Genomic DNA, 15,531 nt, shown 5'->3' on the forward strand with positions numbered 1-15,531 from the left:
TGGCCGCGCTCCGATCGATCGCCGCCGCCTCGCTGCCCTTCTTGTTTACAGCTCAGGGATGAATCGAATCGAACTACCGGATCGCGGGAGGTAGCTGAGAGAGACTGAGATGAATGCGAGAAATGAATGCAGCAACAACAGCGGCAGCTTTGAATTTATAGGCAGGCGGGCGCACGCGGACTCCGAGCCCGATTCCAACTCCTATGAAACCGCGAAAATATATTTGCGACATTTATTTTGAAAAAGGACTCCGAATCTGGCTACACTTCGAGGACTGGACTCTAGTCTGGAGTCTGGAGTAGGTATCCGATATTATTTTTTTTTCGAGAATTGCATTTTGGTCTATCTTCTACTCCCTCCTTAATTAAGAGTAGCCAGTTCTGGTTTCCCCTGAAATCCTGGAGGTACGGTTTAGATTAGGAGTCCGTTTCAAAAGCGGCAAGCAAAAGCATTTATGCGGTTTCGTGAGATCGGAAGCCGAGTCGGACTCGGAGTCCGCACGCGCGCCTTTCCTGCCTATATTTTCAAATTAAAGCTGCCGCTGATGCTGTTGCTGCGTTCCATTCCATTCTCGAGCTCAGCAGCTACCTCCCGCGATTCGATCCATCCTAGCTAACAAACGAGGCGCGACAGCGATCGATCGGAGGAGGAGCACGGCCAATGGAGTCGTCGTCGGCGGCGGCGGCGGCGTCTCTCCCGGAGTACGTGCAGTTCGACGGCCATCTTCTCCCCGTGGCGTGGCTGGAGGGCGAGGTGCTCGCCGAGTTCTTGGCGTTTCTTGATGACGCCGCCGCGGCGGCGGAGGATGCGGCGGAGCCGTACGAGGTGGAGTTCGAGGAGGAGGAGCCGTACGAGGTTGAGTTCGAGGAGGAGCCGGAGGAGGTGGAGTTCGCCGCCGATGACGACGACGACGGCGGCCTCATGGAGGATGGAGGACGCGGCAGCGAAGTAGACGACGACGACAGCGACTTGTTCAAGGCGTACGAGGAGGAGGCGGAGCAGGAGATGGCGCTGCTGCTGCCGCACATCATGGCCATCCCGGCGGTCATGGCGCGCGCGGCGGCGCCGGCGACGGAGCAAGAAACCAAGCGCCACCAGTTTGTTTCTGACCAGCGCGGATGGATGTAAAATCTTTTGGAATCAGAGCCTGATTTGATTCATCTGATTCATCTGTCATTAGCTTTTTCCGTAGGTTAAGTTCATTCATTGTGTAGTTTGATCATCCGATTGAGTTGGATGAGCCCTAATGTAACTTTATGGATGCAAATATATATAATCTCTTTTTTTCTTTGTCCATCTCGATCTAATCGTTTTTTCTTACAAAAGCACAAAGACCAGAGTAATACTCTGCTTCAGTCTTTAGTTGTTTGCATAATTTGGCTTCATCTAAATTTGATAAGGTTGAGGATGCACGAGTGATGTGAGTGCATTCACGAGTGTAAGTCTGATGTGTCTTTAAATATAACAAAAAAAATAGTAATGTTTATCTTGGCATCCCAAATAGTAATTCTGTTAAGAACACTGGCAACGCTTCGTTATGAAAACTATGTGCGCAAATCTCCCCTAACAAGCAAATATACTTTCACGGTAATCTCACCTTTAGCTCATGAATTCGAAACCGTAAAGAAGAAAATAAATCTATGGTTGGAGAGAGCAAATTTATTAAGGCACAAAGATCAAGCAAGCGTCAGATTTCAGGAAATGTTTCCAGATCCCTATTTCAACTGGCATAACCTGAAGCAAGTTGACATATACCACAATGGAGATTATGCGTTCACGAGGGTTGTTCCTTTCACTGGGCAAAAGGATTTGTTTCCACATCCTTCTGCCAAAATATTATTCGTTATTTACAAAGATTTCACTAGAGCAACGACACACTATTGCGACATCAGATGGGCCTATCATCCCACAGCAAAACACAGCACCTCACTACAGCTGAGATTTGGTATGTTCTGGGTATGTGCTCCAGTAGCAGCTTCAGCTGCAACAACTCGGTGCTCGCCTCGGATCCAAATTCAGCGATGATGCCACCCAAATATCAGCAGGTTGGAGACAGCCATGTCGGTAAGAACAGTGACCGGGTTGAATGGATTGTTGAACGCCTCAGTTGAGTGCGTAATGCACCCTCTCTAATGCTCGCATGACCTGGAAAACCGAGATATCGTGTTGCCTCTTCTTTCCAGGAGAAACAATATTGAGAACATCGTGCTGTTGTTCGCTGGTGAGCTCCAGGAACTGCACAAGCATGTCGCCATCCAGAATGGGCGGTACTCCCGACTGTCATAGCAGTAGTGTATAAGGTTATTCAGCACTTGCAAAAAAAAAACTAGCTTTCAGTATGGCAGTTTAATTATCTTACCGGGATACCACGGCGACGAAACTCTGCATGATCATTTCCTAAGAGTGGAGCAGTCAATGGGTGAACCGAAAGTCTTTCTTGGACATCTTGCAACATTTGATGCTCCTCACTGCATTACCAATTCATTAGCTTCAGAATCAAAACACTAGTGTGCAGAGATAAAATAACTCTGGCCCCTTGTTACAAAAGGATATAGAATGGGAAAGGGCTTAGTTTACCAATTAGTTGTCGACACTAGTACGCAAACAAATTATCAGGTTAAACACAATCAATTTGGATTTAATTAGTAATGGTGCGAGCATTGACTACTTTGTTTACATTATCAATGTGTATGGCATCTAGTCCTCAGGAACAGCATAGCAACAAATAATTCTAAACGATAAAGTGTTCTATTTTATTATTTATGTGAATAACATTTCAAAAATCATGTACCAAATATAATTGTGAAGCTTAGCCAAAACTATCATAGTTCACAACCCTGATTAACTTAAAGCAAATTCAATCTCCCAAATTGGTTTAGACGGTTACCGACAGGCTAGCAGTGACCCTGACTGAGCTGTCACAGATAAATAGCTAATAGCATGAATTTAGATTCTAGAGTTGGAATCTTCAAAACTACACCTTGTGAGTGGAATCATAACAAAGATACTCCCCAGCAGAGTGCTTGCGACGACACAGTTGTATACCGACTCCAACACTGGTTCTGTCAAATCATCAATTGGAAGCCAATGCTTAAATGCAACCTACAGCAAATTACAAGACCGAATTAACCATAGGAAAGCAAAGCAACAATATAAAACATGAAACTAGTTCGGTCACACTTCTCCATGGGGCTCATATAGAAAGAAAAGGGTCAGGTCATGATGAATGAAAACCAAATGTTCAGGGAAAATAACGGGATCATGAGAGATAACAAGGCAAATCTCCTAGATCAATTATGGGCTGTTTCATCTAAGTAATTGGATACTCAATGCACCAGCAGGTCCAACTTCCGAACCAAACAAGAGCAGAATGGACTACTAAATTTCTACCTCATACCTCAAAGCGACATGCTTAGTAGGAAAAAAAAATGAATGGGATCATTGGGTCATCCCATCAAAATCATGGGATGACCTCAAGATTAGGGGTGAAAACGGTACGGAAACTTTCCGGATTCCGGGCCTGTTTTCGGAAATGGAATCAGCTGGTCGGAATTTTTTCAGAATTTCTCAGAAATGGAATCGAAAACGGAAATATTTTCTCGGAAACGAAATCGAATATGATAATAGCAGTTTCCGTCGGAACTCGGAATCGGTTGGAAAAACTCCAAAAAATTTGCCGGAATTTCCGAAGTTAAAAAGGCCCATAGAATCAATAGTCTATAAGTCGTCCCCAAGTTCCCAGCCCAATCCAAATCGCAGCATCTACCCAAATAGCGGCTAACCCTAGAGAGGAGAGAGACACACTGATCGCTGCACGGGAGCACGGCATCGCGCGACCGCGAGCCGGCGGCGGAGCAGCGCATCCAGAATCCAGATCACGGCATCGCGCTCCCCAGCGCCCACCGCCCGCGCCACCGCTGGTCTGCCGTCCTCGGCTCCTTGTGACCTCGCCCCTGCCGTCCTCGCGACCGTGCCACCCTTCCTCTCTCGCAGTCGCTCTTCGTTGTCCCATACCGCCGTCTCGTACCGCCACCATCTCGCGGCGCCGTCCCGCCGTTTCGCGCCACCGTCTCGCCGTTTCGCCGCCGCCACCACCACTGACGACGACGCCATAGCCACACCGACAAGTCTACGACACCTCAAGCCCCACTGGCGACTCTTCCTCACCGCCGACGCCGCCTCGCCTCGCAGCAGCCAGCAGCCCAGCGGCAGCAGCCAGCAGGTGTTATTCCTCAACCTCCACCTCCGTCACTCCGTGTTAAGTGTTATTGTGTACTTGTGTTGAGACTTAACAATTAGACTTGATATAATTGTGTTTTATGATGAATTGTTGACTGTTGAGACTTGAGAATTAGACTTGACAAAAGTTTGAAGCTCAGTTTGAGGGGTTTTTGTATTCCGATAAATTTTCGTTACCGTATCCGCACCGGTTCGTTTTCGCTCTGTTTTCAGTTTCGAAAATATTCGTTTCCGGGGTTTCCGATTCCAAAAAAAATATGAAAACGAAAACGATAAAGGTTGTTTCCGTCCGTTTCCGCACCGTTTCACCCCTACTCATGATGGGTCATGCTGGAAAAAACTCATCCTAGGATGATTTGATTCCTCAAACCAAACAGCCCATTAGTTCATCAAGTTATAAACACATGATGCATCCTTTAAATCCAAAGCAGCTACCCAATACCCATGTTCAAAACCCTCTCTTTGGTATGTTTTCGTTAATGGAATTCACACTGGTTAGCCCTAAGATGCCAACAGAAGCTTACCTTCTGGATGCTCATAGCTGTTTCACCCATGTAAAATGAACAATGCACCGCTAGGTTCTTCTCTGGACTTTCGGATACTGCAAGATATGTTAAAAAAAGTCAAAATAAATCTTGACGTAATGTAAAATTTAAATTAATTTAGGTAGATATTACAAAGTAATGCATATATGATGAGAAGTACACAAACGTAATGCAAAATTTTGAATTCTATTACGAAATTCATAAAGCTTCTAGGCACAATATTCAACTATGTGGCCTTACTACACTGGCAAATTTTATGCCAGCTATATTGCGATGTTTATACTGCATATTTAGTATGTCAATAAAGGAATTAGATTGAGAAACTAAACATGAAGGCTACAAAATTACAAAGTATGACCAAGATGCAGAAGAGTATAGAGGAGGCACTACCATTAAAAAGAATCCAGAGAAAAGAACAGGTACAAACTAAAAAGAAAGGGATAACATAGACATCTATACCAAGGCATACCTTCTAATCTTGGGCAAGACAGTACAGATATGCTCCCTCGTCGATCTGATACAACAGCAGTTTCACAGCTCAAAAGGGCAACATCACCCACTAGCCGTTGGGCAGGATCAGAATAGATCAGTTCCAACTTCCTAAGATTCTGGCATAAATCAATACGAGGATTAGAGGTAACGACAAAGAAGCTCCATAAAAATAAACGTCATAAAAATGTATTGTTTCAATTGAATCAACTTGTACCTCATGATAAGAATAGAAGAGAACACCATCGCGGCAATCACCCACTGCAATCCGTGATGCATACGTCTTCAAACAGGTTATTGTAAATCGTGTCCTACTCGTAGTATACTTTTTTATCCGATGGGGACTTTCATTTAAAAATCCAAATACAAAAAGCTGTCAAGATAAGGCAGAGAAAATCTCAGATCATGATTTTCAAATATTGTGGTATTCAAACTGGATCTGTCAGCATCAACATATAAGCACCAGATAGTAACAGAATGATAGAAAATTTAGTGACGTCATGATAACTGTTTGTTTTGGAAAATAATAACACTCTTGTTGGGATATTCTTTCAGGATTTTTTTTATAATGGCAAATAACCCTTCCAATCTCTATCTCCTCAACTCCAATCGTCACTAGTCTATCTCTCCAGTAGTTATTACAAAAAAAAATCCTCTGCTATTAATGTGGCTCATATGCTAAAGTGCTAATGCACCTTTGTTCTGTTGTTCTAGCAATCTATAGAAGTGAAAGAAGCCAACACCATACGATCCACATAAATAGTGTTATTTGCCAGGATAAATGTTGATTGGCTGATTCTGATGTCAAGAGTCCGGAACTTGCCAATCAAGCATTCAAGCTTCTTTGCAAATTTATTTATCTAGATCCATTACCGAGCTAAGCTACTCTTTAATAGATATACTATCATATATGATAAAAATTGACTTCTAATCATACCACATTTCCAGCTGCTGCCAACACATATCTATCTAGATATGGATGTACAGCAAGAACAGCGCCATTGAATGTATGTTGGACTAGTGATCTCAAATGGCCTGCCATGAGTTCAGGTTGAATTTGATTGCAGCAAACTTCATCAGGACTGCTGCACATGCTGTTACTAGACAGCTCCTCTGCTGCATATCCAACAAATTCCGGGAATGGAGAACCAGCATGAGATGAATTCAAATTAGAAGCTGCAGTAAACGAACCGCTCTCACGAGGACTTTCAATAGTCTCCAAGCTTAAAAGAATTAGACGACCCTTGATACTGTTTCATCCAAAGAGAATAGTTATAATAACAATATAAAGGCAGCATTTAACTATACACACAATTCAAAGATATGGAAATGGAAAAACTAAATTAAGTGCAGAAAAAACAAGAAAAAAATATTGATGATCCAACTGCAAATATGCATTGAATGATCAATAGCGCAATGGTAACACCGTCACAATCAGTGAGAAACCAAAAAATGTGCCTCATGGTTGCAAGCTTTGCAAATTCATACCCATGTCACTTTTGCAGAATACCAGACAACGGGCAGACAGAAAACAAAAAAGTGGAGACCAAAACAACAGATCATTAATATTAATAATTATACTCAAACCAAGCAAAAAAAAACACACTAGGATTGCAAGTTAAACATTAGTAGTGCAAAAATTCTAAGGGACCATGGACACTTCAAACTTGACAAAACGAGGTTCAGCAGAAACAAAACATGAGTTGTCGTCCTTACCTTTCTGCTTCACCGTTTGGCATCATTGGTCGGCCATTGGACTTACTAGTTCCAACGATTAATACTTGATCATTCCCTATCTTTGCAATTTGCATGCATTTTGCTGTTTCACCAGGTTCACACTTGAATCTGGAAAGCAATGCCCCATTACTTGGATCTATTTGAACAATATCTGAAGAACAGGATACACTGGTTAACCCAGTTCTCAGCACCAACAGTGTTCTACTATCACTGTGGTATAACACTTTCCTTGGAGTCCCTCCAATCGAAAACTTCTGTGCATTTAGTCTTTTGCCATGAACCATTTCAACCTGAAAAGATAAACTTGATTTAAACTGACAGTACAATGAAATGCACATGCAAGCCACTTTTAGGAGATAAACATGTGACTATGTGAGAACACATACATGCATACCAATAGTGAGAGAATAATATAAGCATCGCTTTCAAGTTTCAACAATACCCACAAGGTCATGATTTTATTATCATCTTGGTATTTTAGAATAAATTATCCTAGTAATTGCACCATACTTATGGCAGATCAACAGAAGGGACTGGAACAAAAGAAATCTACTTGAAATATAAGCACATAAACTTAACAGGGAAAGGTTCAAACAGGATGACTACGATTAAGAGATTTCATGTTTCAGACGAACAAGAAAAGGACAAAAGTCCCTTTGGCCATGGGGAAAATAGAATACAGAGTGGGAGGGTTTTTTACTTGACATGGTGACACACTCTGCTACATTGCCACCCCTCTGGTAAAATGCCCCATTAGAGAAAACTACAAGGTACATGACATTACCTAGTTACTCCTTCCGTCCCTAAATAAGTTCATTTTTCACCCATCCCACACATATACAACTAGAATATCCCTACTTTATCATATCGCAATGCAACTATTCCTCACTTTATCTTCTCCCAAATAATCATTCCTTACTTCCACAAACTCTGCAATGATTCTTCAAAAATGAACTTGTTTTGGGGAAAATAGAAGAAACCAAAAATGAACTTATTATGGGACAGAGGGAGTAGTTTTCAAAAATTATATGCTAGCAAAAAGAAAATCTCAAATACAATGATATGAGAGAAACCATGGATGGAAAATCTGTGAGTACCATTTCGATGTCACGAATCAAATTAGTTCTATGTATAATAAAACAAGGGATTTTTTTTCTTTTTGTCACTCATTGCAACTGTGTTCTCTCTTCCGCCATCGAAAATCTGCACTTCTCTCTTTTGCCACTATTCTGTCAGAGCAAATTTTTGTTTCATCATTACCGTCTAGTCAACATCCATTGACTGTTAAGTTAGACCCTAAAAGGCCATTATACCCCTGTACATGTTCCAAAATAATGCAGCACTTGACATTTTAACCTATACCATAAAGTTATCAAGAAAACTAAATTATGGCCACTTAATACACTTTTTTAGAAAAACATAAAATTGGGAATTATATTATCACTAATATTAATTTTTAAAAATGTAGCATGGGAATGATTTGGTTCTCAAATGTTTCACAGAATAATCTATACTAAGGAATTATGTGCATGGTTGTTTACATGAATATTGGTAGCTATGCTGTTTGATTTGTATGTGGATATGCAAAAATATTTCCTTTAATAATTCCATTTTTAAGATACACGTGGGAACCTTTTAAACTAACTGAAAATTTTCCTGCCATAATTATTTGTACAACCTTTAAAAACTAAAAAGGTAAATTGTATTTTCCTAGATAGTTTGAATTTCTTATATTTTGTTAGTTTCGCAAGGGTACAACAGTTTTTTATTGGCAAATGTGATGGTCAACGGATGTTGACCAACGATAGTGGCAAAAGAGAAACGGATACTAAAGAAATAGCAGCAAAAAAGAGAAGTGTGAAATTTTGATGCCAGAAGAGAGAATACGGTTTCACCGAGTGCATAAAGAAAATTATAAGATAACAATCAACAGCCATGATTTCTATGTTCCTGACTATCTATTTGGAGAACTCATTATAATGGGATTCGATCCCAGATTTTAGCAATCTCATGGTTTATGAGTCCTAATAATTCAGAGCATGAAATGCAAGCAATAATGTAATTATTCTTGATCCCTAAAAAAGAATATGTGCATGTTTTGCTTGTGGATTTCACTTTCACGAGTCCTAGAAACTTACCAAATGCAAACAGTTCTCCGAAACAAACAGCAGACCATTGGGGCAATCAGTAGAAGACACTGGTGTCACATGGGAAGCAGGCAGAAATGAGATGGATGAATATGCCAAGCTGTGTCTAGCAGAATGCAATAGCCAAGGCCTATCACCGAGAACAATAACGTCAGCATTGGCTCTGTCATGCAACGGTACCAAAACTACAGGAGTGATTCCAATACGCCGTACAGCAATCAACATAAGGGATGTATCATCACAAGGGGTAGAGGACTCCTTGTAAAAGGAACCAGGGAAACAATGCCCTTTGCTTGTTTGTGACTCAAACCTCAGTAGCATTCCATTCCTTAGTCCTGCAAGAATGTAGAACCTTGCAGCTACTACAAACCTAACATTTTCAGGTATACAACCACTGATAGGAGTGCCGAGCGCGTTGTTTACTGATATATGCCCAACAGCAAGTTGCTGAAATGCTTCTCCAGGTTCCAACGAAATGATATGCACAGAAGGTTCGTGAGTTCCAATTACAGCAAACTTGCGAATATTAGCTGCAAAATCTTTCCGAAAATCACCACTCGTTGCACAACTAGAAGATGAATTATCGAGTCTCCAGTCCTCTTGTGGAATAGATATGCAAGATACTTCATAATGCAACTGGACATGTTGTATCTCATACAGCTCATACTGAAACGAAGATAATGATCTGACCCCAAGTATGTAAAGGCAACAAGGATTCGATGTAGCAACAACAACAACATTATGTCCAACAGCACCAACACTGATAGTGACATCAGGATACCAGTCAGCACAAACAGGAGACGGGAGCAAAGTTCCCTCAGGGTGAGCACATGCTGTAGGTAAACAAAGCTTTACACATTTGCTGTGAATTTGCACAAGCAAACCATCAGCTACTAAACCACATGCCAGAGTGCAAACATCAGTCTGAAATCCTACAGCATCACAGATGTCATTAAAACTGAGTCCTACTGATAGTATTCTGGTTTCCTCAACGAATGACAATACAAGAAAAGAGTGATAAGCATCAGTTCTCTTCATTCTCAAGGTCCACAAACCAGTAACACCATGATAAATAGGATCTGTCCTCAGAAGTTTCTCCACATTGACACCATTACGTATTACTCGCAAGGACCCCTCAGGGCACATTCCACAACATGCAAACATCTGATCCTGCTTCTCACCATGGTGGTCAGCAATTGCTAGATCCAATATTGGCGCTACATTCTGAATTGCACTTTTATGCACCAATCTGTTATTTTCAAGTTGGAGGATCATCCCATCTCCCATCTCTACAAATCCAACTACCATTCCTTTGTCCATCCACAAAAGAGGTTTGCAAGGCAAACCTCTATGGACACACTCAGGCAATACCTTCACTCCTTCCATATCCAAACTAAACTCTAGAAGATGAAATTCTCCATCATCCAAGCAAAAGATCAGCCTTGGATGTCCTTGCATGGCATTTGGCTCCCAGTTCCATGAGCAAACAATCCTTGATTTCACTACAGCTTTGTTATCAGTACCGTCAATGTCCATGTAACTGTCATCCCTCATCATGTTATTTCCAGAGTCTCTCAGTTCCAGCAAAGCACAAGCCGCCACATCATCATCGACATCTAATCCCCTACAGGAATCTTCAACGGAGACATGATCTCCAATTAGACTAGTTGACAAGCTTATTCTATGGATACAACTGATGTCCTTTGGGTTCCTCAGATCCATCAACAGAACATCACCAGCACGAAACATAAGTGCAAAGCCATACAGTTGGGGAATTTCTGAGATTTCAAGTGCCAAAGGTCCAGCTTCTAAATAAGTAGATATGCGGTCAATAGTACGTTTATGGGAATCTAGCCCATAGAGTGCCAAGTCATTTACATCAGAGCCCCTGTTGAAACAAAGATATTTCAGAATATAAATTAGAATGCCAGGTAATCGCCACAAACTTAAGTAGCAGCTCTATTGAATATGATTTTGGAGCAAACCTGTTAACTATCATTGCAACTACAGGATAATATTCTTCATCCAGGCATGTTGATATGAAGCACATACTCCAAACTGTACCATGGATACTGCTGGTATTATATGCAGTACTGATGATTTTAGCATCCTCTTCAATTTCTGGTGGATAAAAATATTTCTGAAATTATGACATGGGAAATCTTCAAAGTCTGGAACAATGTACTGTAAGTATTATACTAAGCATAAGCAATGAGAGTCACGAAAGGCATTGTTTACGTTCAAGAGTCACCTCAGAAATTTTACCTCCATTAGGAGCATGAAGTTTGTGATCCACTGAAACACGTACAAATGCAAACTCATCCTCATATGCACTGACAGCAACAAACCTAGATCTGACAAGAGACAACCAAAGTTAAGAAACTTCATAAACCATTTAACTTTAAGTCCTCAAAAAGGTTATTTACACATCAAGCAATTATAATGTAAAAGGTTGTATTAGAGTATTGCGTTGGACAACTATAATGCAGTTTACGATATCATATTATCATATACACCTAAAAGATTACGCAACAAAAGAAAAATTGTAACTACTACTCCTAGAATTGTGGTTATTTTGTGACAGAGATAGTAACAAATAATTGTCAATCAAGACCACAAGTTCATAATCATTCAAACTAGACAGGCCTCCCAGAGTATTCAAACACTGAGTTCTACAGTTTAGTTGTGTCCATGGATTAGATCTAATAGCACTTTGATGAAAGACATTCCCATAAACTAATAACCTGGGTGTTGCAAACTTGCAATCAGGAATAGAGAAACGGTGACAGCTCCGTTTTGTTCAAAGCGAACATAAGCATCAACTGTCAACCATCAGACATCAGACATGAGCAGAGAGTACAGTCACCAACAGGAAAGATTTAACTTTCTTAATGCCACATAATCAAGGGAAACATTACTATTGGACATCCATTGTTCATGCCGTTTGCTGAAATACCATGCCATTTTTCATATTTCTCCCTATAAGACACTGAAATTGCACCCATTTACAAGAACACAGTCCAGCAATTAATATATCAATTTTGGTTGCCATGTAGTACAACAATTAATGTATCACCAACTAATGATAAAATAATGGAGACTATTCTATCATGTAACAAATGAAGCTTTATGTAAACAAACACTTCAAGAGAGAGGAACTTTCACTCACTCTCGGTCTATAGCTAAAATTCTCCCGAGCCGATGCCTCAAATTTCCTGGTTTGGATAGTTCAATATTTACAATTGCAAAGAACCTACAATAAATTGATACAAAATGCTGTGTCAACAGTTATTTTTGGGGCAATATATCAAAGCAAATCTTGTAAATCTCAAACAAAACAGGATAACAACTGCAGAATGAAAATGCCACGCACAAGATAAACCTGCAAACAATATTCTTCCATGAATAATGAACCTTACAAAAAAATATTATCCTGCTCTTTGTTCTCACTGTGAAAAACACAGTATATTAAAAAAAATAAAATGTGTACAACTGAGCTTAGTTATTAGTGATAAAAAGCAGTGCAATTCGCTTCAATTCTCGGTAGTCTAATATGCATGTGTTTCCAGATTTTAATAACTTTCTAGTGGCAATTTCGACACAATCACACGAGTTGGATGTTAAAAGTGATACACATCCTATACAAGTGTGATGTGATAGGCATAAAAAAATGGCATCCTTTCCATTTTTTTAAATTTCTCACTGTTTCCTCTGGTTGCATGTAATCATTAGGCTATTACAGTACTTAATACTTTGGATCATTATTAATTATATTTTTGGGTCTTGAGTTTATACAAGCAGCTTGATCTGTGAAGATAGAAAAAAATGCCACAAATAAGAAAGGAGCAGCACTGACCTATGCATCTCAGAACAAAAGTAAAGAAGAGATAGCTTTCCAGAATCTGAAAGTATAACCAGAATTTCTTTCCCTTCTATCTGAAAAGAATATGGCAAATAATTATCTTCCCATCTGTCATCAGAAGAAAAGTAGAGACAGCCATATGCACAGGAAAAGTATTGCAAAGTATTATGCTTTGCTATGAGAAAGAACTGCACCTTCGGCATTAAACCAAAGTGTGTACAGCGCCAATTTAAGACACCAACATCTTTTATAATACCAAATGTGGTTTGTTCACAGATTGATTGTAAAACACCATCTTCACCAATAACAACCAATTCCAGTGAATTTTCCTGCAGCAATAACCAATATTTTCAATAAAAGGATGAAAGAAAAAAATAAGTACCAGGATTCTGCAGAACTAACCCAGCAGCCTTGTAACAGAGATCATACAGTGAGTTCACATGTTAATTGATATGTATTCATGTTCCTCTCGTCGTCTGCTTGTTGTCTTATCAGCCGCAACCAAATTTGAATTTTAGAGTTGATTTTGAGGGTTTTTTTCATCGTAGTTTAATTACCAGCATTGACTTTTAAACCGCGAAGAACACAGATATAAAAGTTTAGCCCACAAATTATTTTTGGTTGCTTATTTCATTTTCCCACGGCTTATCAACCATAGATCAAACAAGCAGAGTGTAAGAATTTAAGCAGCTCACTCAATATACGCAGTGATACAAGTCTATAGCTTTTCATTTATCTTTTCCCATCGTCCCGCATTCTGTTTCTTCTACCAGCATGGCACACAAATTTATTCAAATATGGTAAAACAAAGGGCCATCCAGGCATAGATGACGGTGTAGCAAATGTTTTGAATTATTCATTTATTATTCTCCTAATGGAACTGATCCGACGCTAGCTTCAACAACCCAATCGGTAGCATGACAGCAATATTTGGGTTTAGCAATTCCAATCACTGGGGCAACATGTCCTCCATGTCCTTACACCACTAAAAGCAGAGCAACCATGGTTACCCCAGACCGGACCTCCAAACCAAATAACAACCGCATGATCTATGGCATAAGGAGCATCATCCCCGACGCTCCGAGCCGACCATAAAATTTCAAAAAAAAAAAAAAAACCCAGCCGCCCTTGGGGGTCCATCCTCTACGCACGGCGATCGGAAGCCCTACACGATTCGCCGATCAGGGGAATGGGAGTGCGGGAAGCGGGGGGGTGTTTCCCGACCTTGCAGAGAACGACGTCGACGCAGTCGGGGGAGCGGAAGCAGCCCTGGGCGACGTGGAGCACGGCGCTCCCGCGGAGCACGCGCTTGGCGAGGTAGCGGGTGGCGACGGCTGATGAGGACGCGGATGCCGATGCGGTGGCGGCGGCGGCGGCGGACGATGTGGAGGGGCCCGAGGAGGAGGACGACGACGACGCGGCGCCGGCCTCGCCCCCTCCCCCGCCGCCGCCGGCGGTGGGGGACTCCATGCGCTCGCGCTGCCCCCGCCTCTGGAAGCTTCGCCGGCGACGAGGGAGAGAGAGAGAGTTAGGGTTTGGGAGGTTGGGGGTGGGGAGAGGTGGGGTGGGTGGGTGCGGTTGGTCGGTTTTGCTGTTTGGTTGCTGGCTCGAGCAAGGCGGAAATGGAACGGAACGGAACGGAGCGGTGAGGCTAAGACGGAAGATGACGGCGCCGGGGCTGAGACGTCTGCGTTCGATCTGTCTGTTTCGAGAGAGATTTTCGACGCACGCAGAACGAGTAGCACATGACTAATTAAGTATTAATAATTATAAATTTAAAAAATAAATTTATTTGAGATTTTTTAAATAACTTTTATATACAAAATATTTGAAAAAAATATCATTTAATAGTTTGAAAAACTTGCTAACGGAAATTGAGAAAATTGGAGTTGAGAAATAGAACTAGATCTAGAGCAGGTACGGTAGCAGACTATAAGCTAGCTATAAATATATATCGAGAAGATAAATGATGAGAGATAAGAGCAGCGGCTATAGATTTGTAGCCAGCTTAAGCATAGACTACAAGGCGTAATATATGTATGACAGGTAGGACCAGATATTAATTGTGTAGTAGTATATGTTTATAGGTAGCTAATTATATGAATTGGCTATTACATTCACTATAGATGATTTGAAGCTAATAGTTGACTATACTATTAAACTGGCTCTTATATGTAGGCCCTGTTTAGTTCGCGAAAAGAAAATTCTGGGTGTTACATTGGATGTTTGAGCGGGTGTCAGAAGGGGTTTCGGACACGAATGAAAAAACTAATTTCATAACTCGCCTGGAAACCGCGAGACGAATTTATTAAGCTTGATTAATCCGTCATTAGCACGTGTGGATTACTGTATCACTTATGTCTAATCATAGACTAATTAGCTCAAAAGATTCGTCCCACGATTTCTATACAAACTATGCAATTAGTTTTTTTTACCTATATTTAATGCTTTATGTATATGTCCAAAGATTCGATGTGGCGTTTTTAAAAACTAAACAAGGCTTATATACTGT

General features: G+C 40.9%; 1 protein-coding gene across 3 annotated transcripts; it reads right to left on the minus strand.

Moving 5' to 3' along the window:
• Positions 1–1,639: 1,639 nt before the first annotated feature.
• On the minus strand, positions 1,640–14,568 carry LOC127779016 (uncharacterized). 3 transcript variants are annotated; one of them, XM_052305667.1, is made up of 16 exons: positions 14,244–14,568; positions 13,214–13,348; positions 13,014–13,093; positions 12,327–12,410; positions 11,409–11,511; positions 11,143–11,297; positions 9,149–11,045; positions 6,990–7,300; positions 6,465–6,523; positions 6,211–6,389; positions 5,491–5,646; positions 5,254–5,392; positions 4,764–4,840; positions 2,981–3,102; positions 2,360–2,468; positions 1,640–2,277 (listed from the first exon to the last, which is right to left on the minus strand). In XM_052305667.1, the coding sequence occupies exons 1-16, from the start codon at positions 14,487–14,489 to the stop codon at positions 2,104–2,106; spliced, it is 4,026 nt and encodes a 1,341-aa protein (XP_052161627.1). In that variant the 5' UTR covers positions 14,490–14,568; the 3' UTR covers positions 1,640–2,103. The 3 variants fall into 3 exon arrangements, with proteins under 3 accessions (XP_052161627.1, XP_052161626.1, XP_052161625.1); XM_052305666.1 differs by having other exon boundaries at positions 6,211–6,523; positions 11,143–11,278; positions 11,423–11,511; XM_052305665.1 differs by having other exon boundaries at positions 6,211–6,523.
• Between the last annotated feature and the right edge of the window lie 963 nt (positions 14,569–15,531).

The sequence above is a fragment of the Oryza glaberrima genome, chromosome 7 (assembly GCF_000147395.1).
Source record: "Oryza glaberrima chromosome 7, OglaRS2, whole genome shotgun sequence".
Classification (NCBI taxonomy): domain Eukaryota; kingdom Viridiplantae; phylum Streptophyta; class Magnoliopsida; order Poales; family Poaceae; genus Oryza; species Oryza glaberrima.